Raw genomic sequence first — 26600 nt, forward strand, 5'->3', positions numbered from 1 at the left:
GATTGATTCAATATTCCAAGTTTTCAGAAGTATTTAGACATAATGAGAAAAACTTTTATATATTCAATTAATTACATATAAATATTGTAATTTAAACAATGACATTTCTTCAAGTAATCATCTTCTTTTGTTTTTCCTGGAAGACTGGAACATTTTAGACTTACCAGTGAGATGAATTTAGAAAGTCAAAATGATTTGAAACATTGGCAATACATTCAACTGTTAATAAGACAGAAGTGTGCTCTGGTCTATATCTATAACTAGCTTGCTAAAAAATTAAATAAATAACAAATGGATTGAACTGTATGATCATTCAGTAGCATTGCATATGTATAAAATAACCATAGCATTTCTAATTTGCAGATAGATTTGAAGGAAAAAGAGAAAGAAAATCAAATAACTGGGGGAGGGGGGACTTCTGGTGTGAGACTTTGCATTTCTTTTCAGTTTTGTAGCAGTTGCAACAGGTATAAGTGGTATATTACACAAAACACTTTAGAGGTATGATGAAGTAGCTGGGTTCAGCTTACATTATTGGCAGAGTCAGGATAAGGACTCGCATCCCCTGTTTCTGGCTCCTGATGCCAGCCAACCCTTCCCCATGCACCACCATGCTGCAGCTCTTTCTCTTGATCCCTGGTAACTGATACCTGGTGCTATGAACTGAATTGTACCCCCTCCCCCAAGTCGTATGTTGAAGCCCTAATCCCCAGTCTGACTGTATTTGAAGATAGGGCTGTTAGGAGGTAATTAAGGTTAAATGAATTCATAAGGGTGGGGTCCTAATCTGATAAAATTGGTGGTCTTATGAGAAGAGCAAGAGGGACAGAGCTCTTTCTCCACGTGTACACATTGAGGAAAGGCAAGGTGGTGTGAGAACACAGTGAGAAGGCCGCTGTTTGCAAGTCAGGAAGAGGGTTCTAACCAGTATATGCCCAGACTGGCACCCTAATCTCAGACTTCCAGGCTCCAGAACTCTGAGAAATAAATTTCTGTTTAAGCCATTCAGTCTATGGTATTTCATCACGGCAGCCTGTGTGGACTAAGATACCTGGGAGGTGTGGAGAGACAATTTACTAAGTGACATTTTCTAAAAAGGGTCCTTATGAAGTTTCCAACACTTGAACACCTAACCTTCCAATCCGAACTTAGCTACTCTTTTCTTGATGAGAATCCTCTTCTTCCTCCATCATGTGACTGGCTGCGTGGATCTCCGCAATAGAAGTCTCATATTGTATGTTCTTTCCACCCATTTCCTCATAGCATATTTCTTAGTGAACCCATGATAGCTCATCACTTCAGGAAAAGTAGCCACTTCAGTTTACCAGAGTGTACACTTTCTCTGTCTTTATCCGTATGGACTCCCTGTTTGTGGTGCTGGAGAAATTCCTTAACCTCTTTTTTATATTCATGTTCATGGTCTATTATTTGTAAACAATATTTCCTTAATGGTCTAAAAGCTTTGGCCATAGTGTCTTGGAAACTGAATTGTATAGCTATATTCTTCAGATTTTGTGCATGTGGTTAGAATCACTCACAATTGCATACATCCTTCAGTAATCATTAATGTCTGATGAGACAATTAAACATCAATTAATGATACTTTTCTTTTTGTATACCAGGTAGCCTTGTTTAGAATGAGACGTCATATAAGGTAAATAGTGACCTAAGAGCTCTGACCCAAATGAATGAGTACATGCCAGAGACAGAGTATAGAAGGGAAAGTTGGTGAAGAAGACAAAAAAATAATCTAGGTCTTTTCTGGAAAATTCAGATTGATCTCAGGTTATTTCTTACCCAAATAGCAAATTGTTTATCTAGTCACCAATTACCTCAGGAAGTAGTTTTAAATATAGCTAAACTAAATATAGTTGAAATATGGTTAAAGATAGTCAAAATAATCTGAGATATTATAAAATGCATTTCTTATCCAAATGCATGAAACTTATCCATAACATCCCCAACAGCCTTTGCTCAAAGTCTTCTAATGGGAATTTATCCTTTTTTAAGAGAGAAAATTTTGTTTTTGACATCTTAATTTATTAAACTGTTTTCTCATCCTTGCCTGAATATTTCATCCCCAGAACATTCACAGATGAATCGTCCTTCTGACCTTTGGGCAAAGTCAATCCAGTTCCTCTTTGTCATCCAGTGGACTCTTCCCCATTCATTTCTCACATGACTTGACCTACAAGACCTCAACCATTTAGATCTTTCTCCTCTAGCCACATTTTATTTCATTTGATATTAAAATGCTGAACTCACAGTTGTACTCAGCAGGAATTTGTCATAAAGCTGTTATGTAGCAGACTAGCAACTGTCCCTCAACTTACTATTGGGAAAATAGTATAAACTTTTTTAGACTTTATAAATGTATTTATAAATTGGTCAGAGAGAGACTGGCCTAGGAAGAACCTGGAGCCTGAGGCTCCAGTCCAAGCCCGGAGATCTTTGAAAGCCCTTTAAGGGAGTTTGCATTTCTCTGGGGCCCAATGCACTTCCTGGGTATTATTTGTACTAGGAACAGCTTGATCCCCAGAGGACCCTCAGAGGCTGCTTCCTGGAAAAAGGATTATAAGATCAATAATATGTAAATAAACTCTGCCACCCACATCCCTGCTCTGAGGAGGTCACTGCAGCCTCTCTGTGCCTGCACAATAGCCCTTCAGCCACTCATAAGCAGCAGAGTGACCTTAGGGGTTCTTTAGAGCCCTGTACCAAGAAACAAATGTAAAGCACATGCAAATACTCTTGCTAGATTCATTATTGTCGCTTCCAGGGGAAGTGGGAGGGAGTTCGGCTTTGAAGATGGAAACCATGCAGCTTTCCTAGAGTCCTTGTGAGTACCTTATACTTTGTCAGAGTATGAGAAATACTCTAGGCTTTAGCTCAGCAGTTTTACGACCAATATTTTCGAGTCTTTAAAGATGTTCTAATCTACCTCCGAAGAGGAAGGGAAAAAGCACTGTGGCAGTGGCCTCTGGAAGTCAGATATCATAAAACCAAAATGGAAAAAAAAAAGACTCAATGTTTTCATTCCTTTGCAAATTAATGGCACTTAAAAATATGCATTATCTACAAACCCTATCTTTTCAGAAAAAGAAAGCATTAACAAGAAATAGAACATGATATTAGAGTAAACGATAGGTGAATAACCAAATGTATCTTTTTAAAAAATTCATCAAGTTATCTTTGTCTTTTTCACATTTTATTCTTTGAGAACCACTGTATTATGAATTCCTTACTGTGGATCTAACATTTTTGTCTCTATCATAAACGCTTTGAAAAGTATGCAAACAGATTATTTTTAGGTAGCCACTTGCCAAAACTCCTCTATTTAAAAGATTAACCAGCTAATGATTTTATTGCTTAATAAAATATTCTGGGGGAACCAATCACTTTCCGTTTTCAAGGCAATCTGTTGGTTTTTCTTCCTCGGCTTTAAAAATTATGCCCGTTATTCCTCTATATGTTTTGCAAACCATTGTTGGCATTTTTTGCAACAAAAACCTCTAGGCCATCATGAGTTATATAAAGTCTCCACTACATCAGGGGACCAAATTTGTATTGGATTTGGGGAACTATGCCCTACATAGTAGACTGCTTACTTATAAGTCATCAAGTCAACAAAGCCTAATGCAAAGACCTGGATTGAACTTTGGATTTTATACTAGTTGTAACAGAACACTGATGTGTTGTTTATTCACACCTGTTCTCACTAGTCTGATTCATTGGAATGTTTATTACATTCTTTGCTCTCTGAGTGAACCTAAGAATTTTTTTCCCAGTCCCTTTCTCCACTGTCTCCTTAGTCTCTGGAATAATCATGTTCCGTCCGGAGTAAAACCCAAAGATAACGTTGACATAAGCTCTCTTCATTTTTTTAACCCAGGTTGTTTTTTAATGTTTTAACCATTAAGCAATATTCTGTTCTGAATTTTATCTACAAATTAACTGAATTCAAAATATTAACTGGTGATTATTTCTAAGCAACGTTTATGCACAGTGTAGATCAGTGAAGAGAACTACTTGGATATCTAAGCCCAGGCAGAGGAAATCCATGAGCATATGGAAATTCTCCACTTATAGAAGTATCTGATATATGTAGACTTATAATGTAAGAACATTCAAGTAAGAGTTCCTGTCCTGGTTTCTTTTGAACTTTTCATTTGAGATACAAAAGTAAATCAAGTGGCCCTAGGGTTTGTTATTAATACAATCACTTAATGCCTGTCTCTCCCACTAGACTGTAAACAACATAAATGCAGGAATTGTGTCAGTTTTGTTTACTATATACTTTTTAAAACAAAAGTCTCCTGAATAAATGTTTTTAATGTCCTAATATCAAAGGGAAAGATATTTAATCTAAAAAGGCAGCTGGTTGATATTGGAGGCAAACACCTAGGAACAGAAGAAGGCTGCTTCTCTGTGAGTGTCCACCCAAGGCCCTCAAATGCCAAAGACGAGAGAACTGGTCACTTCAGTCACGTGTCTAATCTTGTCAAAGAAAAGAAAAAATTAAGTAAAGTGGTGTCATTTCAGGAAAATGGCTCAATTTGTGTTTTTTGTGTGGATCAGGTATAATGATTAAAAATGCATAATGTTAAACTTCCATAGCTAAATCTAATCTCTTTCCACCGAGTGCTACTTACAATTAGTATTGTGTTTGGTATAGTCACGTTCAGGTCACCACTGCTTCATTATCTGCACTGCGTGTTTATGCAAAGCCTGATGATTATGCTTGCAGACTGACTAATGATCTTTAAAACTGTGTTGATATCTCAAAGTGATTGATGCAGCACATTCATTGCATTTTTGAAGCTGCTTTATCTTGATACTTGTTTCAAAGCTAGTATACCAGGTGGGGGGGGGCAGGGGGAGGGGGACGATGACACATAAAATTGTATGTCAAATGAGTGCATCCAAAACCATGATATGAGGATTCCAAATTTATACTATTTGGGACATGTACAGATGCAACCTATGAAACACTCAAAAATTCTCCAGATCGCATATCCATTAAGGAATAGAAATCTGGACTCAGCCTTCTTTATTGAGATCGTCAACACTGGAACTGTGTTAAGGATCATCATTTCCAAAACAGATGAAAGGCTATTTATTATTCCTACAGTTCTCTGGAATGTAAACCTTACTGTGTGTGCTTTGGAAAATACTAAGCTCAACATTTGAAAAAGTGAAATTCTTAAATTTTGGTAAACTCTCTAAGGATAAGTTGAATTTTTTTATATATTTCTAAAGCCTTGGTTTTGGTATGATCATATAGATATAGAACATGTTCAGTTACAAATTGGAAATTTCAGCTAATAGGTGATGTTTCCCAGATGTATCTGCATGTTGGGATCACACTGCACCCAGCCCGGATTCTGATTTAACTGGTCTGGAGTATGATCTGGGCTGTGAAATTTATAAAAGATCTCCAATTGATTCTAATGTGCAGACAAGTTTGGGAACCACTGCTACAGTTCAAGGGCATTCATTAGCTCATGGCATTGTCCTCCATTGAGCGCTTATTCGAGTACTCAGTGAGAGAAAGATAGAAATACAGGTGTTACTTGAATATGGGAGGGCTTCTCAATTAACATCTGGTTACTCCTAAGGCCTTGTTCTGTGACCATTGGTATGCACTGTATCTGGAAACCAGTGATACTTATTTTCCTATATTTGTTTGTTAGCATTTATAATGACATGTAGATATGCTAAGTTCCACTTTAAAATGTTAACTGGCATAGCTACTTTCAACCATCCAGGCTGTCCAGTTACCCTGATTAAATGCTGCAGGGTCATTTTTGAGTGTTCTTCTCCCTCTTAAACAGTGGCAAGTCTTTTGGATTCTTCAGTCTTTCTCACAACAGCATCTTCCCTTTTGTTTTCCCTCTTAGTAACCTGGTTAAGCTGTTAGGATTTTGTTCTTGATTCTTTTATTCTTTTTTAAAAAATAATTAGTTAATTAATTTTTATTCTTTTACTCTTTATTCTTATGATAGCTTCCAAACCAATGTATGATTCTAATCACTCCCTTCTCCAGTCCATCCTATTTTCTAGATTGTTCCGTCTAAGTCTACACTTAATCCATTACTTCCAAGGCTCTCATTTTACACAGAATCAAATTCAGACTTTCCAGATTGATGTTCAAAGGTTTGTGCAATCAAAATTCTACGTATCTAAGTGCACTCACTTCACATTAGTCCCCTATATGTGTCTGTTGTTCTAGTTATTTTCTGTAATCTTATTAGTATTTTTCTGCTCATTCCCCTGGGTTCAGACCAGTCCCTCTGAGCAAAATCGCCCTCTCAATTCATTCCTCAAGGCCCAGATTAAATATCATGACTTCTATGAGCCCTATATTTTATCACTAAAACTGAATGAGATTTTTTTCCTCCTGAGGAGGCTTATGAAACTGAAGCTGCCATTAGTACAGCCTTTATCTTATGCTGGTCTGGAGCAGAGAGAGTTGAGTACCTGCACTATGTCACTCTGTTGCAGGTTTCTGGAGAGCAAGGACTATATCATAAACATCTTTTACCCTTCACAGCCATCAGCTGAAGACCTCCACATACATAATCAGTGCATCATAAATACTTGTTAGCTTGTATGAGTGACATCTGAAAGAAATGGTTGTAAATAAATAGGCTGTTTTATAGCATCTTCCTACATTAGACTACGTTCACTTGAATATTTGACCTCCAGGCATTTTTCTTACACTTTCCAGCTAGTTCTTAGGAAAGTGAGAAGCTCATAACATTGATTTTCCCTTGTGTGATTTTGTAGGACAGAAGCAAAAAAGGAAAGCATGCTTCTCAGGCTGCACTGAAATAAAATCTCTCCTAAGCTATCTTGTAATTTTATTGCAAGATATAAATACCAGCTTTATAGATCTGAGAGGGAATCTTTCTTCAAAGTCAGCAAAACCATATTATGAAAATATTTGTTTGAATCTAGAATTGGTAACTTTAAAACAAAACTTCAACAGATTGTGCTTTCCTTTTTGCTTCTTTATTTTTAATGGCTCATGAAACTATTGCAGCCTCTCTCCCTTTGTTCTGCCCTTGTTTGACCTGTACATCAGCTACCTAAAGTTAAGTGAGTTGGCAACAAGATTTTCCTTCTTCTAATATGTGGTCCTGGAAGAATTTATCATTTGAAATGGGCTTTTAAAATTCTTATTTAGAAAACAATAGGAAGATTTACATTGTTAAAAGTACCTCTATGCTAAATGAAAGCAACTACAGATTTTTTTTTTTTAATTGAATCTACCCACAGGTATTGTCAAAATGGTCTCTCAACTGAAGTGGAAATGATACAGTATCTCCTAGAGGGGTCAAAGTAACTGTTTATTTATACTTAGCAAAATAGCTCAACCACTCAGGCATAGAAAATTTGCATGGCATGACGGGTTAAAAATGGCCCCAAATTCCTACAGCTTATCCCATGAAGAGGTAGGATCTATCTTCTCACCTCTTGAACCCAGGACATGCTTTGTAACTTGTTCTGATCAAATGATGGGATGGAAGTCAAATTAAACACCTTCTAAGCAATGCCTCCAGACACTTGCAGCTTCCGCTCTTACTTGCTTGGATTCTATCAGTTTGGGAATAAGCCCAATCTGGTCTCCTTGGGAATGAGATGTCACAATGAGAGAGAGAACCTAAACATGTGGCCAAGTCCATGTGGAACCAGCCAGTCCCCAGCCGACATGAGAAGTGGCCACAAACCATCAGTGATCCCAACTGACACCGTGTAGGACAGAAGCAATGCCCAGCTGCACCCGGTCCTAAACAAATGAATGGTTGTTTCAGGCCACCAAGTTTGGGAGTTGTTTGTTACCCAGCAATAACCACTGATAGAGGTGGCATGAGGGGTTTTGTAGTAGGGCATGGAAATTTCAAGAATAATAAACTGAATAGTGAATAAAATATATTTATAAATAAATTGAATTGCTTTGTGTGTGAGTTTTTACTTCTTCCTTGCTGTTAAGAAGAATCTACCACTGTAACATCTTTTCTAGGAGGTAATAAAGCCGAAGTAATAAATAGCTTGAAAAATATAAAGAAGGTCTAAAACTTACAAATCTGTATATTGAGTATCTATCATGTACCAATGTTTACTATCTAGAATACAGCAGTGAACCCAATAGAGGGAGAGATATTTTAAATGGGGAGCAGGGGGAGGCAATAATTTTTTTTAAAGTCCAATGATAAAAGTTACAAAGGAAATTAAAGCAGGCTAAGAAATAAAGCATGACAGAATAGGGGAGGATCATTCCAGGTGCATAAAAGAGCAGGTGAACAGTATGGTGTCAGGGCATATAGCGTACTTGTGGGACACCAGGAGAGCTAGTAGGGCTGGTGTGGCATGTGATGGGGAGGACGAAGTGGAAGGGGTGGCTGTGTCAAGCCTGGTGTTTGTGGGAACAGTAACAGTTACCTTTGAAATGAGATTGACCAGTTCATAGAGGGAAATTACCCAACTTTTCCACAAATGTTGGTTGTGTGAAAATTGTCAACTGAGTTATAATTTTTAGAAGTTGCTCCAGAGTAAAATTTTCCATAATTCTTGTAAAATTATAAATATCTCAATTTTTTTTCTAAGAGATAGGCCAAGATAGAGAACTGTATGGATTTTCAAAAAGCCCTCCTATATTAGAAAGCTTGAATGGCAATTTTGATTAGCACCAGAGAATGACATGTATTTTCAAAGGCAATAAATCTAGGGCTTCTTACAAATCCAAACTTAATAAAGGAACTATCTGTATGTGCTATGGACTGAATTCTGTCTTCCCTAAATCCATATGTTGAAGCCCTAACCCCCATGTGGTTATATTTGGAGATGGGGCCTTTAGGAGGTAATTAAGATTTAATGAGGTTGTAAGGGTGGGGCCCTATGGAATTGGTATCCTTGTAAGAGGATGGGAAGACACTAAAGATCTTTCTCTTGGCCCTTTGAGGACATAGTGAGAAGGCAACCGTCTACAAGCCAGGAAGAGAGCTTTCACAAAAACCAAATCTACCAGAACTTTGATCTTAGGCTTCCCAGATTCCAAAACTGTGAGAAATAAATTTTTGTTTTTTAAGCCTCAGGTCTTTAAGCCTTAAGTCTCAGGTCTTTTGTTAGGGCAGCCTGAGCAGACTAAGACAGTATGTTTATAGTGTCCAAGTTCCTGCCCCATCATGAATGCTACATCTAAAATAGAAATGTCCATATAAATTATGATTGTCTTTTCTGATTATCAGAATGTTTTGTGGTCCCTCATACCATTGTTGTTTCTTTCTAGTTGATTGGAAAAATACACCAAGAATTATAGAGAAATTCAGTAACTGTAAAATGATCACACATTTTATGCATCACAATATATCGTGCATTTGAAAAATAATGCACACAAATACAAGACCTGTGATTTTTTTAATTTGCACAGATAACGCATAGTGTTCCCAGGGATTCGTACACTCCCTGCAACAAGTGTGTTAATTTGCCTCCAGTCTTGGGGCCAATCTACAACTTACCAACAAGGATGATTAAGTACCTATTGAAATGGTACTATGCTATACAGTTACTATAACTAGCTACCTGTGTTGGTTCTTCAAACTGCACACTTATATTTCTTTTGGTGGGTATCACTTAAATAATGCAAAGTCTTCTGACTCACTCACCCCTAGCAGTTTCTTCCCATTCGCCTGTGGCTTTAGAATCTCAGAACCTTAGCTGAAAGGAATTTTAAGAGACACCTAGTTGAATTCCTTATATAAAGTCCAAAATTTACAGTGACTATTTAGAGGCAGAAGCTGTACTTCAACCCAAATATCCTTTGAGCTATGTTATTGTAATGCTAATTTTGAGCTTTTTAATAGAAATTTCATACATATTTTCAAACTTTTTCATGCATGCATTTTTTCCCTAGGTTTTTGGAGCCTTCAGAGATCCCTTGTAAGTTGGCAGTGCACCTCTTTAGCAACCACTGTATGATTGGCCATCACTTACTTGTACTTGTAAAAGATAAATTGAGATGTTAATTCACTCAAAACTGCCCAAATTCTCTCTCTGGCCTGTGCTTTTTCACCACTGTAAAACTGGAAATACTCTCGCAGGTTTATTCTTGAAAAGGTTAAAAGTTTCTACCAGGAGCAAATTAAAGTATACTGGATAAAATATATCCAGGTAGAAAATACTATTTGTTTCATTTAATAAATGAATCAACACAAACACATACCAACACATTCCAAAATGCCTGGAGATGTAGGCAATCACTTAATTGAATTATAGAGCTTTGATTTTGTCATTATTTTGAAAGATAAATGTGTTATGCTTCCTTGGCCATACAATTTACCTCTCTCTGCATAGCATGAGAGATGATCTCATCTAAGAGTTACTGGGAAAATGAAAACTGTTTTATGATGGAAATATTGCTGGAATCCCATATTTTATATGTCACATAGTAATCTGACCTCATGATAAATTCACCCACACACTCACACACACACACCAGTTAATCCTACATTCTTGGGTGTCACTTAACTAAATTCTTGTGAAGAACTGATAAAATAAATAATACCGGGCTTCCCTGGTGGCGCAGTGGTTGAGAGTCCGCCTGCCGATGCAGGGGACATGGGTTCGTTCCCCGGTCCGGGAAGATCCCACATGCCGTGGAGCGGCTAGGCCCGTGAGGCATGGCCGCTGAGCCTGCACGTCCGGAGCCTGTGCTCTGCAACGGGAGAGGCCACAACAGTGAGAGGCCCGTGTACCACAAAAAAAAATAAAATAAAAAAATAAATAATACCTACCAAAGAGTCATGGACAAGATATTGCTCGGGGGATAGACCATGCTGCAAATAGATCAAGTAGGTAAAAATCCTTAAAGAAATAGCAGAGGCATCTGTGAGAAACTGAAGATACGTAAAAGATATGCATAATGAGAATTGGTGCAGTAATCTGATATAATCAATAGGAGACAGAGGAATTGATTTTAATTCTTCTGACACCATAACAGTAAATTTAATTGTATCCCATGTAATTGTTCTGAGTGTCTGAAAAGGGTATTGCTGTAGTACTTGCTGATGTATATTGAAGGCTATTTGAAGATAATATGTAATTGCTCCTATCGTGCTGAAATTGTGTGGGACTAATTTAATAATCCTTTATATTCTGTTCATATGCTTTTCAAATGTGCTTAAATATGTTGGTCGAATTTCATTTTTCGGTAACCCAGTGAAAGAAAGCTAAATACTCTCATTGGCTTTTTATTAACAGAGACACTCATATGACCTATCTTCCACATTCCCTGTAGGTCACCTCCTTCTAATGCAGTTGACAAAAGTATTGCCAGCTCACTTTTTCTCCTTTTGTTATTTGATCATGTCCTTTGGTTTCTTATATCAACATGATTTTTTTAGATCACTATTTTTTAACTCTTTGTTTTTGAGTAGTTTTATATATATAAGTAATATTTTTAAATAGCTTTACCTTTAATTGTACTGTATGGCCCTTGTGAAATCATTTATATAAGAATGTAACATATTTGGTTACATTACATTATATTACATATATTAATACCTGGCAAGAACCATTCAAATTATAATATTTCTTTATTTATTATAAAACTATCTTTGAAAGGTAACTGATTGATTAAATGCTAAATAACTTTACCTGAGAACTTTGACTATGTTTTATATATCCATATATTTCAAATGACTAGCACAGTGATGTTCATACAATATATTCTTGATTTTTTAAAAAAAATTCTTAATGAAATGAATTTAGAGTTCAAATGCTATTACTACATAGGCAATGTGAGGCATCCATAAGAATTATTCAACATAAAATCAACTTAACACCCATGATAGAAGAGAAGACAACCTTTGGGTTAGAAATTGTGTAAACTGATTGTTGCAGAATGGTTAGGCTACAGTTACAAAGACTTTTTCTCTGTGTTTTTGGTGTATGTCCTCTGTTTACAGCTGTACATTTCCAGACATGTTTGAAAAGCATGGATTTATGGGATTTATAGCTACCTATTGTGCCATCTACTTTCAGTAACAGTTGGTTTCCTAAATGAATTGGCAAGTAGGCATATCACAGTGTTTTGTTTTATTTTTTATGATGTTATAAATAGTTTGCAAGAAAAAAAAAAGAAAGAAGAGTTTGCTTCTGAGCAGAATAGGAAAATCTTTATGCCTGAAGTGGCTTTTGGCAAAGCTTTAAGAACCATTACTCCTATAAAGGACAAGATATGGTTTGAATAATTTAGTAGTGCTAAGATGTCATATTTTTGAGACATCTATTTTATGGCTTTCCTGAATAACTGAGCCAAACACCTCTCCCAGGAATTTAACAACTTTTGTCTTTAAATTCCTAGGTAAACAATAAATTGTCTTCCTCTTTGAATAAAAGTTGCCATGACAACTTGGCAAGCTTGGACTATAGAAGTCAAACACCAAGAAGTCAAAAAGCTTTAACTGTCAGTATTTTCAAAGATTTTATGTTGTTTTGAGAAGCTCTGATTTAAGTGAAAATGAAGGTGTATGTTCACATAGCCATATCAATAATTGTAATTACTGATAAAAAATGTATATTTTTGCAGCGAATCCATTGTTTAGCATAACAATACTCTTATTCTTTATGTTAACTTCAAGACTGTGTCTTGATTAATTACAGGGATTTAGGGGTTAAGGGAAATACCAAAGTCATTTTAGATATGTTGATTGCAACAATTATACTGAGCTCTATACTGGAAGTTTGTGATATTAAAGAAAATATCTATCTGGCAATTGTATAAGAATTTGGCAGCATCATAAAATCTATTACATAATTCATCTAAAGATTATATCTCTGACCTCAGTATTGCTGAACTCTTTATAAAAATACTAGCAATAGGGAAAAAGACTAAATTTTTAATTTAAACTCATTGAATATTTTCTTCAAAACCACCCTTTTGTACCATTCACTGAAAAATCAAATGAATCGTTGTTGTTTGTTATTCAGACTTGATGATTTCTGGCAGGTTAAATACAAGTTTTCATTCCTTCTGTGTGATTTGCTAGACTACCAGATGCGAATGGGAGATGTTTGTTATCTAGATCTATAAATCTGCAGATAAGGTTGTCTTATTCAACATTGCCGAAGTCTCTTTTCGTGAAAGTTAAGGAAACTTGTTTGTCAGTTAGGGTTCTTTTGGTTGATAATAACTCAACTCAAGGTGTTTTAACAATAGAAGAGATTTAATGGTTCATCTAAGTGGTTGAACAAGCCCAGGAGTTGGTGCACTTAGATATACTTGGTCAGGGATCTGGCTTTTTCTTTGCATTGCTTATGGTTCTGTCCTTATCTATGTTTGCTTTATCTTCAGGCAGGATTCCCTCTTGGTAGAAAATGGTGGCAGTAGTTCCAAGCCTCATATTTACACATCTCAGCAATCAGAATCAGGGAAATTATCTCCTCTCTATCTAATCTCCAAGATGTCTCACTATTTGGTCCTTCTTAGGTTATGTGCTCATCATGCCCACCAACCATTGTTGCCAGTGGAGTGACACCTGTAGAATGGCTTGTGCCCAGTGTCAAGGAGGGTACTTACCACTGAAAGCTTCCAATGGGGAAGCACCAGACAATGAGAAGGAGTTGAAGGCACAACCACAATGCTTGTTACTCTCCTAGAACCCAAGCAATCAGTGTCGTCACGTTCTGGAAGGGAGGGCTGGAAAATCATTAGGATAGAAGCTCTCTTGAGTTTCATAGAATCTTATTCCTACTCCTTTTTTTGTATCTCCTTTTTTCTTTTTTCTCTGCAGAACTTTCTTATCTTTCATTGTGGGTATACTTGTAATTTGTACATGATACCTAGAGTTTAATTGGAGATACAGGATTTTTTTTTTTTTTAAATTTACTGTTAACATTTAATCAACATCTTTTCTCAAGATGTACATTTGGGGTCATATTTTTTCTTTTAGTCATGAAGCAAAATCTATTTAGAATATTGCTTAGAATATTCCTTTCCTTCATGTAGTCTTATGTGTATGTGTGTATATATATATATATATATATATATATATATATATATATATATATGATGACTTGTGAAAAGGTACATGGTATTCTTATTTTGACTGGATTTCAAGGATAGTTATATTTTATTTAATTAGCACTTAAGTAATAAATGCATTAGATGAAATTCCATCCAAAAATTTATTATTCAAATCATAGACCCTCTATTCACTAAACATTAATCTTACATATACCTGAATATTTTTAAATGCATTCTGTTTAGTGACTTCTCAAACTGATAAGCACATTTACATTTCATGACAAACAACAAAAAAAAACTAATTGTGATTCAAATTAGTCAAGAATCATGTGATTTTTCTAGGTGTTCCTCAGCAAAATTGCTTTTTAAAACATTTAAATCTCTTCATTGAGTGAGAAATCTGAAAAATAAAGGTTTTGTGACAGGTACCATGTTGATATCAATAATGAGAATTTAAATAAAAGTAGAATTTAACAACCCAAGTTATGGGAGAAAGATGTATTATCTCAATTTCTAGGACCATTAAATGAAAGCAACGCCTAATATAACCCTAGTTTAAAAGGAGAAGTTTGAATTTGTTGTCACTCAATAGTAATTACAGTTCAGGCTTTCAGAAAATACTAGTTCCAAAAGTGACATTTTTTGTGTGGGCAGCAGCAATCAGAGAGAGCCCTAACATTACTGTTTTAGAAAAGACTATTGTACACAGATTGTTCATTTGCCTTTAAGTTTTGTCAGTATAACAGTTTATTTTAAAGAGGCTTATTACTTGTATATTTTTAAAATCTAATTCACTTTCCTTAGAGGTTATTTAACTCATTTGGCTATTTTGAAGAATACTAACACTTCTCATTTCAATAGAACCATTTTTGTTTGTTTGTTCTTTTATGAATTTTAGGAACACCTTTGTTCTTTTTTTACTTTTGAGGGCTTTTTTCTTCTTTTTAATGAAACTCTGTGTAACTCTAAATTATATAAGTTTGATATATAATGATTTAAATACTTCTCGTAAAAAGGGGGTGAGAAGGAAGAAAAGACATTTTTTGATCCTAGGACAATAAAGGTATTACAAAAATGTAACTGATGTGAAAAAACATCCATTAAATGTTGCACTCTGAATTCACCTGAAAAAGAAAAAAAATGCTACAAGTAGATTCATCTTAGAGGTATTATTTTAAATGGCAGTCAGTATCAACACAAAGCTTATAACAAGAATCACGTATGATTACTTCTATCTTTGCTTGCCACAGTTCTGACACACTCTCATTTTTAGGGTAAAAAAAGAATATTTACACAACTCTAGGGAAAAAGCAAAATAAACTGATAAAATGGAGAAATTTCAAGAAACCATAGTCAAAAGTAAAATATACTTTTTTACCTTCTAAAATAGAAATTAGAATGCTTTAGACAAATTTTGCTAATACTGAGTAGTCACTGAAAAAAATTAATGCTTCTCTTTTTTCCCTACCTTTATTGAGATATAATTGATAATGTGTAAGTTTAAGGAGTACAACACGTTGATTTGATACACTTATATACTGTAAAAGCTAGCCACCATAGCATCAGTTAACATCTCCATCACGTCACATTATTATCATTTCATTTTTGTGGTGAGAACATTTAAGATCTATAAGAGTCCCCAGAACTTAATTGTCTTATAACTGGAAGTGTATACCTTTTGACCAACATCTCCCCATTTCACCCCCTTCCAGCCCCTGGTCACCACCATTCTAATCTGTTTCCATGAGTTTGGCTTTTTTTAGATTCCACATATAAGGGATGTCACTCGGTATTTATCTTTCTCTGACTTATTTCACTTAGCACAATACCCTCAAGGTCCATCTGTACTGTCCGTGTCCTTGATGTGCATTATTCTTTATTATTATAGGAGGACACAGATCATAATTACTATATATCTCGGATATATGGTCCATCTGATTCTGCCAGCCGGGATTTGTGGGTGAACATAGACCAAATGGAAAAGGACAAAGTGAAGATTCATGGAATACTGTCCAATACTCATCGACAAGCTGCAGTAAGTGCTTTGACATTTTGAGTTTCTTTTTCTTCTTCTGTAAAAAAAAAATTTGCTTTAATTGACATATTAACATTGTTGTGATCACTTTTCAAGTATATTAGTTCTGCAATTGCAGTTTAGATTAATAATTCATGTAAGATGTTATAGAAAATGATAAAGAATTACTTTGAGAAGCCACCATTAATTAATTAATTAACCATTAATTTCTCCAGTAAGTATGATGAGTTGCATATTCAATTTAAAGTTGTGGTTTACCTTGGATGACTTTCAGTTTTCATTTAATTAGAGAACATGCATGTAATCCATGCATTTAGAGAACATTTTTTAAAAATTACATTAATTTGCTATCTTCCATTTTACATGAGTTTATTACCCTTGGTCTGAAAAAGATTTAACCAGAAACATTCACAATTCAGATAACACATGTAGACCAAATTATGGATTTATGTGAAGAAATTTCATATAAAAGAAAATAATTATGTGAAGAAATTTAATATAAAAGAAAATAATTAAATCTAGAAGACTGCAAACATATTTTAAGTCTGAGCTTAAATCATTTACCAGTGGTGGTGCCTTAAACAAACAATTAACTATTCTGAGGCACAGTTTCTGAATCTATATAGGGGGGATGACAGGAGATATGAATACAAACCTCACTTAGCTTACATGGTCACTGATACCGTGTTCTGTGTGTCAGGTTGAATGCTTTCATGGATTAGCTTTTTCAATCTTCACAACAATTCTATGATTTAAATATTATAACCACCTAGGTATTGAAGATAAGAGAACTTAATCTTGGAAAAATCAGCCTAAGCGTCTCCTGCTAGTAAGTTCTGTGACTCAGGTGTTAACCTTGGCAGTCAATTCCCCATTCAAAATGCATGTGTAAAAGTTATCACACTTGGTTCACAGAATGTTCTTTGATAATCACTTTATCAAGATGATGCCTGATTTAACATTTTAAAAGTTATTTGGTTTTGTTGCCGTGGATTATAGTGGTGATCTTACTATCAGTGAAGCCATGTCTTGTTCAGTTTATCATGACATAAAGAGAAAACAAAATAACTTGAACATTTCAAGGGCTATTGCCACTATTGATACAAAGATAGAACTAATAGAGTAATGGCCAATCTGATTTAAAGAGGCATTGATTTGATAAATGTAAAATATCAAAAATTTTGGCCAATAGCCTTCATTGTATATATGTAGATGTTCCTGTGTCAGGAGATTGACTTCTAACAATTAAAATGGAAATGAATTATAATTCACCATGATGATTCATTGAGGCTGAGAAGCAAACGAAGCAGCCGCCTCCCCTTGATGAATTCCACCATCCCTTTTCTTTTCCATATTCAAGCAGTCTCAGAGAAGACGACAGATTCAGAAATGATTCACTGTCTGGCTTAGAACAGATCTTCAAAAGAAGAGAAAATGAGAAAGATTAGATTAGGACCATGTTTTTTCAGGAATGTATTGCATTTGACAATTTTCCCACTATATTGCAGTCCCTAATAGTGTAAAATATACTTTGTAAGAGTTTGAACGTTCGCGTATCCCCATTGAGATTCCATGAAGTGGCCCAGTTCTGGTGTCGGCCACTGTGGGTGATATCTGTAAGCAGAGAAAGAAGTTCATCAGTTAAAATATTAGCTGATTTCTTCTTACACTTGCTCTTGTGCTCTCCCAAAGGGGAGGCAGTTCATGTGTCCTGCCTTTCCTCAAAGAAGGTTGGTTTCTCTTTGGAAAAGGGTTTGCTTGGCTGCCTTGTAACAGCTCTCTGATAGTCTCAAGAAATATTATGATGATATAAAGATCCATTTTTTATAATTGGGATTCTGAGAGTGACATTGTTTGTTGCTTTCAACACCAAAGTTTGGCTTAAAACAAATGGAAAGACTTGAGCTTGAGCTTGTAACTTATCTGGTGCTCCATGCATTGATTTTTAAATATATATCACTGATAGAAACCTTTATTTTAGCTACTCTGCACTGGTTTTCCATGAGAATCTAAGCCATTGTCAAGTATTTCTTAGTGTTAGAAATTGGTCCTGTACCCATTTTCTCTATCACCACCAACAGAACATACATACACACACACACACAAGCGCTCACAGGTACACAATTTCCATTTACAACAATAGAATTGATAATATTACTTAGTTACTTATTTTTGGAAAAATTTGCCACTTGGACTCCTTCATTTAAGGAGTTTTATACCTTAGAACTTATAAATTTACTTAGTAGAATATTTTATAAAAATTTTGTACATTCTTTCATAAGTATGATTGTTGAATATTAGTTTGAAGATTTCCAAATTGTCGAGAGTGATCCATTTTTTAATATTTCTTCCATTGGCCTCCCCATCTTTCCAATCCTGCCTTGTTCTCTTGGCTCCATTTCTATTATGCCACCCTTGGAGTAGAACCAGGTTTTAGAGGTGATGACAGAATTGTAGTGTTAAGGTATTGTTATGGCCAGGGGCTCAACGATGCCCACATACACCCTCTTCCTCCTGGCCCTTTCCACACACACAGCATAGGCACCCAGCCACAGCTACCCTCCCCCCTGTGATAACTACTGAGAGGCTTAACCCCAAGAGATAATGGCAAACGGGAAACAATGATTCACTTCACTGATTAGGTTGCCTGAAATCATAATCATCAAAATCCTTGATGCAAAGCTCTCTGGTAGTTTGGCTGGACACAGGATTTAACTTTAAGCCCGAAGGGAAGAGGGGGGGGTTCTTAAATCTTACCACCAACTGATGTAATTTGCATACCCAAGGGCATCCTTTCTGTCAACAAATTAGACAAAAAAGAGAATAGAAAGATATAGCCTAGGATAAGACTCAGGGGGCAGTCGGTTAACTAACCCAGACCTGGGCAAACAGGAAAGGAAGTGAGAAAGCTGAAGATTGGATTTCCTGAAGATATAGTTTCCCTCCCCTTTCCCAGCTGAATGGGTCAGAGGAAGATATGGGAGTGTCTGACCTGGAAACATAATTTTTTAAAGAAATATTTTCCCCTTCACCACCTTCATTTGTAAATGTGGTCCAAACAGTATTTTGGAATCTTAGATTAATTTTCTAGAAAAGGAGGAATGTGGAAATAGAGTAAGAGTTTTCCCTTTTCTCCCATCCACAATAATAATACTGTGAGAGCAGAGCAAAACTTAGTCATTTAATTCACATTTTTCACATGCCGAAACACACTGAGTTCTCTTTCCTTTTATAATGTAAAGTAAAATGATTAGTATTTATATTATACACACACACACACACACACACACACACACACACATGTATATGGTAATTTGATTACATGTTCCTTCAGATCTCCCCGTTGTCCTTTTTGTTTAAATCTTTCCATTGTTCTTTTTAGTTTAAATAACATTTCTTAAATCATATTTGCAGTAAAAACAGATGTTAAAACCTAGTTTTACAGTTGGACACATCAAAGGAAGGAGCATGTCTTCATAGATAAAGAAAAGTGAAAATTTTGTATGATTCCCTATCATATGACAAGCAAAGAGCCAAGCCCCTTACATTCAAATACTGGTACTTATTTGGGTTTTTTTGTTCCTTCTTCAAAGTCCTCAGTTATCAGGTTGCAGATCTAGAAGTTTCTAACTACAAACCTAGGAACCAGTCCAGACTTATTTTTCCTTCTATGAGGACCTTCAAATGCCACAATTTTGAGATTTTCTTATGTACTGTTAGATCCATATATTTTAGTTTACTGCTGGACACACAGTTTGATTCAACAACCAGACAAATTAGAATTATTTTATCTTTTGAAACCACAGTTTATGAAATTCTTATTCACAACTTCTGGAGAAGTACCTCTGTCCCAGTAGGAGTCTGGGGTTATAGAAGTTGTGAGACCTTGGCTCCAAAACTCATTTTCTCAGATTCTGGCCTCTTGGACCTCAATTTTATAACCTGAAACGAAGGGGAAAATGCCTGCCTTGACAACCTTCCAGTGCTACTTCAAGAATAAAAATGGGGCTTCCCTGGTCCGCCTGCCAATGCAGGGACACGGGTTTGAGCCCTGGTCTGGGAAGATCCCACATGCTGCGGAGCAGCTAAGCCTGTGCACAACTACTGAGCCCATGCACCACAACTACTGAAGCCCACACGCCTAGAGCCCGTGCTCCACAGCAAGAGAAGCCACCTCAATGAGAAGCCCACGCAGCACAACGAAGAGTAGCCCTCGGGCTTCCCTGGTGGCGCAGTGGTTAAGAATCCACCTGCCAATGCAGGGGACATGGGTTCGAGCCCTGGTCCGGGAAGATCCCACATGCCGCGGAGCAACTAAGCCCGTGCGCCACAACTACTGAGCCTGTGCTCTAGAGCCCGCGAGCCACAACTACTGAGCCCACGTGCCACAACTATTGAAGCCTGTGTGCCTAGAGCCCGCAACAAGAGAAGCCACCACAGTGAGAGGGCCACACACCACAACAAAGAGTAGCCCCCGCTTGCCACAACCAGAGAAAGCCCACGTGCAGCAACGAAGAACCAACACAGCCAAAAATAAATAAATACATACATTTATTAAAAAAAAAAGAGTAGCCCCCGCTCACCGCAAATAGAGAAAGCCCGCACACAGCAACGAAGACCCAAAGCAGCCAAAAATAAATAAATTTTAAATAAAGAAAAAGAATAAAAATGAGATATGAAAGGATGCTGAAAATAACAATGAGGTAGTAAGGCATTGTTTTTTGAGAGTCCTAATAAAAAATAATAACCCCCAAGTAAGTTAATTCCTAAGTAATCTCTAAGAGTCTCTTTCTACAGATATATATCTATATATCTATATAATATCTCTATATAATTTTCTGCCAAGAAATTGCCAGTCTGCTTGTTGCCAGACATAAACATACCCTGACTTTAAAAAAAAATTTTTTTTTTAAATTATCTTTCTATATGTTAGTAAGAAGATTGATTCTTTATATAAGAAACACTAGCAAAATGAAGTGCTGCTCTCCTATGTCTCCGTCATAGAGCAGGGAAGGTTTTTGATGAAACTGGTATAGTTTTTGATGGTGGACTGTTTTAAAATTTAAAAATTGGACTGTTGTCTGTGGGGATCCTCAGACTACTCAAATACATACAGAAAACTTCATTAAACAAAAATTAGGCTTTCTGGAGGTATTTTCTTTTTTCCAAGGAAAATAGCATCATTTTGACTAGCATTTCCATTGCTCTTACATTTCCATAATGTTGGTGTTGGGAGAGCTGTATCTGGATGCCTGTGGTGACTTTAGCCAACTGTTTTCTCATATTGCACCATTTCATTTTTTCCGCGCATCAGAAAACCTGTTGATAAGTGCTTATTTTTCTAAACGATTAACTCAAAAGGCAATTTAATTTGCTATCTCTATTAGGCTATTATCTAGACCACATATTTTTGCCTGAGTCCTGTTTGCAGTGTCTAACAATAAGTTGCTTTTATTTATTTTTATTTTTGACTGGTTGAATAAACTTGCTGCATTCCGTCTTGTGAGTTGTTTCATTTCAAGTAAGACATACGCAGTTCATCAACCTGGCCTCACTTGTCTTCATATACAGGATTTCCCTCTAGTTTAATAACAGACTGGGATGAGTTGTGTCTGCATGTGCCTACCTTAATTTTGGTTTCATTAATTCATTTTACTATTATTATCATACTGAAATCATTTATCAACTTTGAGAATATCTGTCGTGAAGAAAGTATTATTTGAGGGCCTTTTATGGAAAAGAAAGGCCTTCTTTTGTTCCATTCCATAAAATCAATATGAGCTCCGAGTAACCGAGCTCCTCTGCATGCCAGGCATGTAAGCTGGTCCACTTCCCTCCAAGTGGACAAGTAAGGATGTCGTCCCTCTTCCACCGATGGCGTTAATGACACAGGTTGAACATTCCCATCTCATATTTTAGACATGGCAGGGACTTTGGAAATTCTTCAAGATAGTGGCCTTGTGAAGTACAGTGTTCAATTTTTATGCAGATTACAAACCTTAGTTTTCCAAAGCAAGAACATACCTTCTTTTTAAAAATCATACTTGAATTCATCATATTTCAGTTCAATTTAATCTCATTTCTCCAATATTGTATCTTTAGTAGAGGACAGGCACCATTCTTTATATAAAGTTAGAGTCATAGGAAGTAATCATACATTCTCTGTTACCAATGATGGCTGTAAAAAAGTCCTAGATAGATAAATATCTACTCGGTTTTTTTTTTGGCTGCATTGGGTCTTCGTTGCCGTGCACAGGCTTTCCCTAGTTGCGGCGAGCAGCTATTCTTCGTTGCCCTACGCACGGGCTTCTCATTGCCGTGGCTTCTGTTGTTGCAGAGCACGGGCTCTACGCGCAGGGGCTTCAGTAGTTGTTTTGCACGGACTTAGTTGCCCTGCGACATGTGGGATCTTCCTGGACCAGATATCGAACCCGTGTCCCCTGCATTGGCAGGCGGATTCTTAACCACTGCACCACCAGGGAAGTCCTCTACTCATCTTTTTAAAGTCACAAGTGAGATGAATACTTAAGGTTTCTGTGAAACCCTCTTGGAAGGTTTCACATTAATCTTTTATAATTGTAACAGCTGCTAAAAAGGGACCCTGAAGCCAGGCAGCCATATCTCAGGTGGAATGAATAAATCCATTTACTCCTGTCTTTCATCCTAGATTCTCTTCTCAGACCTGTTTTTTGTTTGTTTGTTTGTTTTTGCGGTACACGGGCCTCTCACTGTTGTGGCCTCTCCCATTGCGGAGCACAGGCTCCAGACACGCAGGCTCAGCAGCCATGGCTCACGGGCCCAGCCGCTCCGCGGCATGTGGGATCTTCCCGGACGGGGGCACGAACCCGTGTCCCCTGCATTGGCAGGCGGACTCTCAACCACTGCGCCACCAGGGAAGCCTCAGACCTGTTTTTAATCATCCTTTCCGAGATCTCTCTAGGACCCCATGAAGACTTAACAAGGGTTAATTTTAGATAACATGAGTGTAAAACATATTCTCATCCTGAAGTTATTAAATGATAAAGCTTTCACAGGACTCTTTTGCAAGGAAAATGCTTCGTAGCACAGAAAAATTAGCAAAATATAGATGGACTATAATGTTCCTTAAAAGTAAATATAACTAAAAGCAAGTAGGTATAATTCTTGTGAAAAATCTTAAATTGTAGAAGATGAAAGACTTAAGACATTTTGGAATTGAGATTTCCTGAACAAGCTAGCATTTTAGTATCTTTTAAAAATATATTTTATACCTATTTTCAATATCTTTTTTTTTGTCTGTTTCTTCTTACTAAATTACAGCCTGTGACTTAGGTGCTGGATGATTACTCTGGGCAAAATAGTCAAGGTCTCACATGGTTTGTTTATAAATTGCCTTCCCATCAGAACTTCTGTGCAGCCCCAGAAAGTAGGTGTCTCATCCTTTTTTCACTGAAGGTGCTCTGTTCCACTCCAGTGGGACCAGAAGTAGAACACTTTTAGCCACTCTCAATTAATGATACATTGCCAGGAATTTCTTGTTACGCAGCCACTCTCTGAGAAGAAATGCGAAGTAAGTTTTGCTCCTGATAAATAGGCTGAGTTTAGGCACCTGAGCCGTGATCCCTGCAGAGCAAACTGTAGATATGGGTAGGCTGGATAAAGGAGCAGCTCTTGGAAGCTGTGTTCAGAGGCATCAATTTACTTAGCTTTTGAAAAATCCAAAAATTGCCAACTGTGGCAGAATGTTAAACGCTGGTGAATCTGCATAAATGATGCAGGGGGCTCTTTGGATTATTCTTGTAACTTTAATTTGAAATTATTTCCAAGTAAAAAGTTAAAAAAAATAATAAAAGGGGAGCTGTTAGCAGAGGAGGTTGAAGAGTTAAAATTGGACCTGGCCTAAATTTTGATTTCAACCTGTAGTCAAGTTTTGAATGATTTAATCATCCTTCCCAGGAGCTCTGCCAGCACTGAATTCCAAATCTTAACACATTGTTACCAAGCAAGGACTCCCTGCCTGATGTGCATAGAAGCCAATACTGTGACACCTTTGTTTGAGAAAGGAAACAGCTTTATTGCAGGTTGAATGGCTGGGAGGCAGGCAGAGCTTAAATCTGTCTCAGATCCAAGTCTGGGGTGAAATTTAAGGGTTTAGGGGAATTTCAAACTTGGAAGCTGATTGACTAGTCTCAAGTTACTTCTGCTGCTGGGAGCTGGATTTTCCTTATTGAAGGACTTCTCACTTCGTAAAGGGCACCAGTGGAAGCATTTCTATTCTTTGAGTTCTGTAGACTGAAGAGTCTAAGTTCCAGGGTCAGCCTAGAGGCCTGGGTTCCTGTCTTGCACGTGCGCACTGCTGCCTCTGTAAAATAACTCCAGGTTTGATTAATCAACAACCTGATTGAAGGGAGCAAAACCAATTTCAGCTGGTCAATGTTTTACCTGCTGTTTCAGTGTCAGTTGAGGGGCACCTTGATATAGCGTTTAAGCATGTGGGCTTAGAAACAGGCTGCCTGGATGTGAGTCCCCACTTTTGCCAACTATAAGCTGGGTGACTTGAAGTCTGTTATTTACTGTCTGTTAATCACTTTCCTCAGCTGTAAAATGGGAATGACAATGGTACCTACTTTCTAAGGTTGTTACTAGGATGGAATGATTTAACATTTGTACAATGTTGAAACCCTGGCTACTACCGCTCTATTGATGTCTGTTAAGATCGATACTAACCATCGTCATGTGAGCATTTTAACTTTAAAACAGTCATTTTCCAGTGACAGGAAAGAAGGGAGGACAGATTATAATCAACCGAGGCAAGGGAGGACATTTTCAAACTGTCAAGGATGAACTCATAGGAATACTTTTCCTGCCCTGTCCAAGTCCCTGGTCAAGGAAGTAACCAGTGTCATTGCCCTCAGGTGTACTGGGGCTGCAAAGAAGTTTTGCAAATCATTGCTTTAAAGGTCCTGGGCTAGGAGGTACCTCTATCCTTTACTTCCTTAAATGGAAAATTTCAGGTCAGTTGAGTGCTAACAGATGAAGTGAGATGATGTTATCCGGAATCAAGTCTATTTATCCTTTTAACCCATTTCACGCTTGTCAAAGCTTCCTTACAGCACTGTTTTAGAGTTTCAAAGACCATTTATATGACATAAAGCCTTGACCACTCCAAGTGGGATTCCTGGGGCAGTCTCAGTAGCTCTGGGAGCTTGTTAGAAATGCAGAATTTTAGCTCCCTTCCCCCTCACATCTACTGAATCAATCTGTTTTAAACAAGAACCCTAAGTGATTGCCCTGCACACTCAGGTTTGAGAAGCCTGGTAGAATCACTGCCTTGTTCCTAGAGCAGCATGAAAAATTCAGAAGTGACGTCTGGTTCTCCCCTTCCCCTACCTGCCCTCCCAGGGCTTCTTTATAAAATCCTGTTTTACTTTCTGTGCCCCTGAACAGACTTATGTTCTGCACTCCGCCTGAATGGTAAATAGTCACATTAATTTGAATGATTCTCAAAACATGCAAGTATAGGCAAGCTACTGTAAGCCAGGTGTTTCTGGGAACCATGCAATGGGAGGGCTCAAAAGATATGATGATAATTCACTTCATCTCAAGTTCATATGAGCAAGCATCAGGTAACTGCAAAATGTTTACATTTTGTTTTCTAATTTATCCGTAGTCCCACGCAGAGTGTCATTCCATAGGCGGGGTTAATTAAGTTCTCAGCTCTGTTATGAAAAAAGTGCTGAAGCTGTTAGAAATTCTAACTCAGAAAATCAATTCAGTTGATGGGCTTTATTTCTAAAAGGAGCCACTCCCTTCCCTGTATATTTGCGTATTGATTAGTCCCTTTCCATGGACATTTTGATATTTTAATTAGGTTTCCGGTGTTTTCAGTCACTGGATTAAAGACCCATGTCCTGTTCACTCCTCCCGGGAGTGTGAGAGTTTGTTTAAAATTGCATTTTGTAAAAATCCTACGTGGTGAAACTGTTTCAAGTCATCCTGCCCTGCAGTTATTTTATTTCTGGAATATACTCAGCTCTTTTATGGCCTAGAAGCAGGATCTTACTTTAGGGTATACAAAAGAAGCTTGCACTTCTGTCAACCACATGGAAATGCCTCTGCATAGTACATTTTCTCTCTTTAGTAGTTGCTTGTGGTGGAAACTTACTGATTTAAATCTTTCTATCTATATCTACATACATATATATACTCATATTTCTATCATTCTACTATCTTTCGGTTTATGTTACTTTTATAAGTGAATATATTTGTTAAATAGGTGAATAAACCAGTGAAAGGCCATTACCATTGACAATTGTAAAAAAATAAATCAATCGATGTTCTGTAAGTTTAGAGAATAGGCCCTTAGATCTATCCTTGGAGGATAAGAAATGGAAGCATCTGATCCTCAAATGTGCAAAAAAGAGTAGTTCAGGCTGTACCCATTATCTGGTGAGAAGGGACCCACCGCGTTGCCATCAGACCTCAGTGGTGTGCCGCTCACTACAGCTCCACCCAGCATGGCACTAGTCCCTGTGATTCGGTGCATTTCATCTGAGA

At 37.0% G+C, this 26600-nt stretch overlaps 1 protein-coding gene across 2 annotated transcripts in view; it reads left to right on the forward strand.

Annotated features, from left to right (window-relative positions):
* PLXDC2 (plexin domain containing 2) overlaps positions 1–26600 on the forward strand; it is a 411878-nt gene that overhangs the window by 179465 nt on the left and 205813 nt on the right. For both annotated transcript variants that reach the window (XM_073801628.1, XM_033852419.2), the window contains exon 4: positions 15918–16064. In XM_073801628.1, coding sequence (XP_073657729.1) covers positions 15918–16064 — 147 coding nt within the window. The remainder of the gene's footprint in view (positions 1–15917; positions 16065–26600) is intronic.

This window comes from Tursiops truncatus, chromosome 2, assembly GCF_011762595.2.
Source record: "Tursiops truncatus isolate mTurTru1 chromosome 2, mTurTru1.mat.Y, whole genome shotgun sequence".
Lineage (NCBI taxonomy): Eukaryota > Metazoa > Chordata > Mammalia > Artiodactyla > Delphinidae > Tursiops > Tursiops truncatus.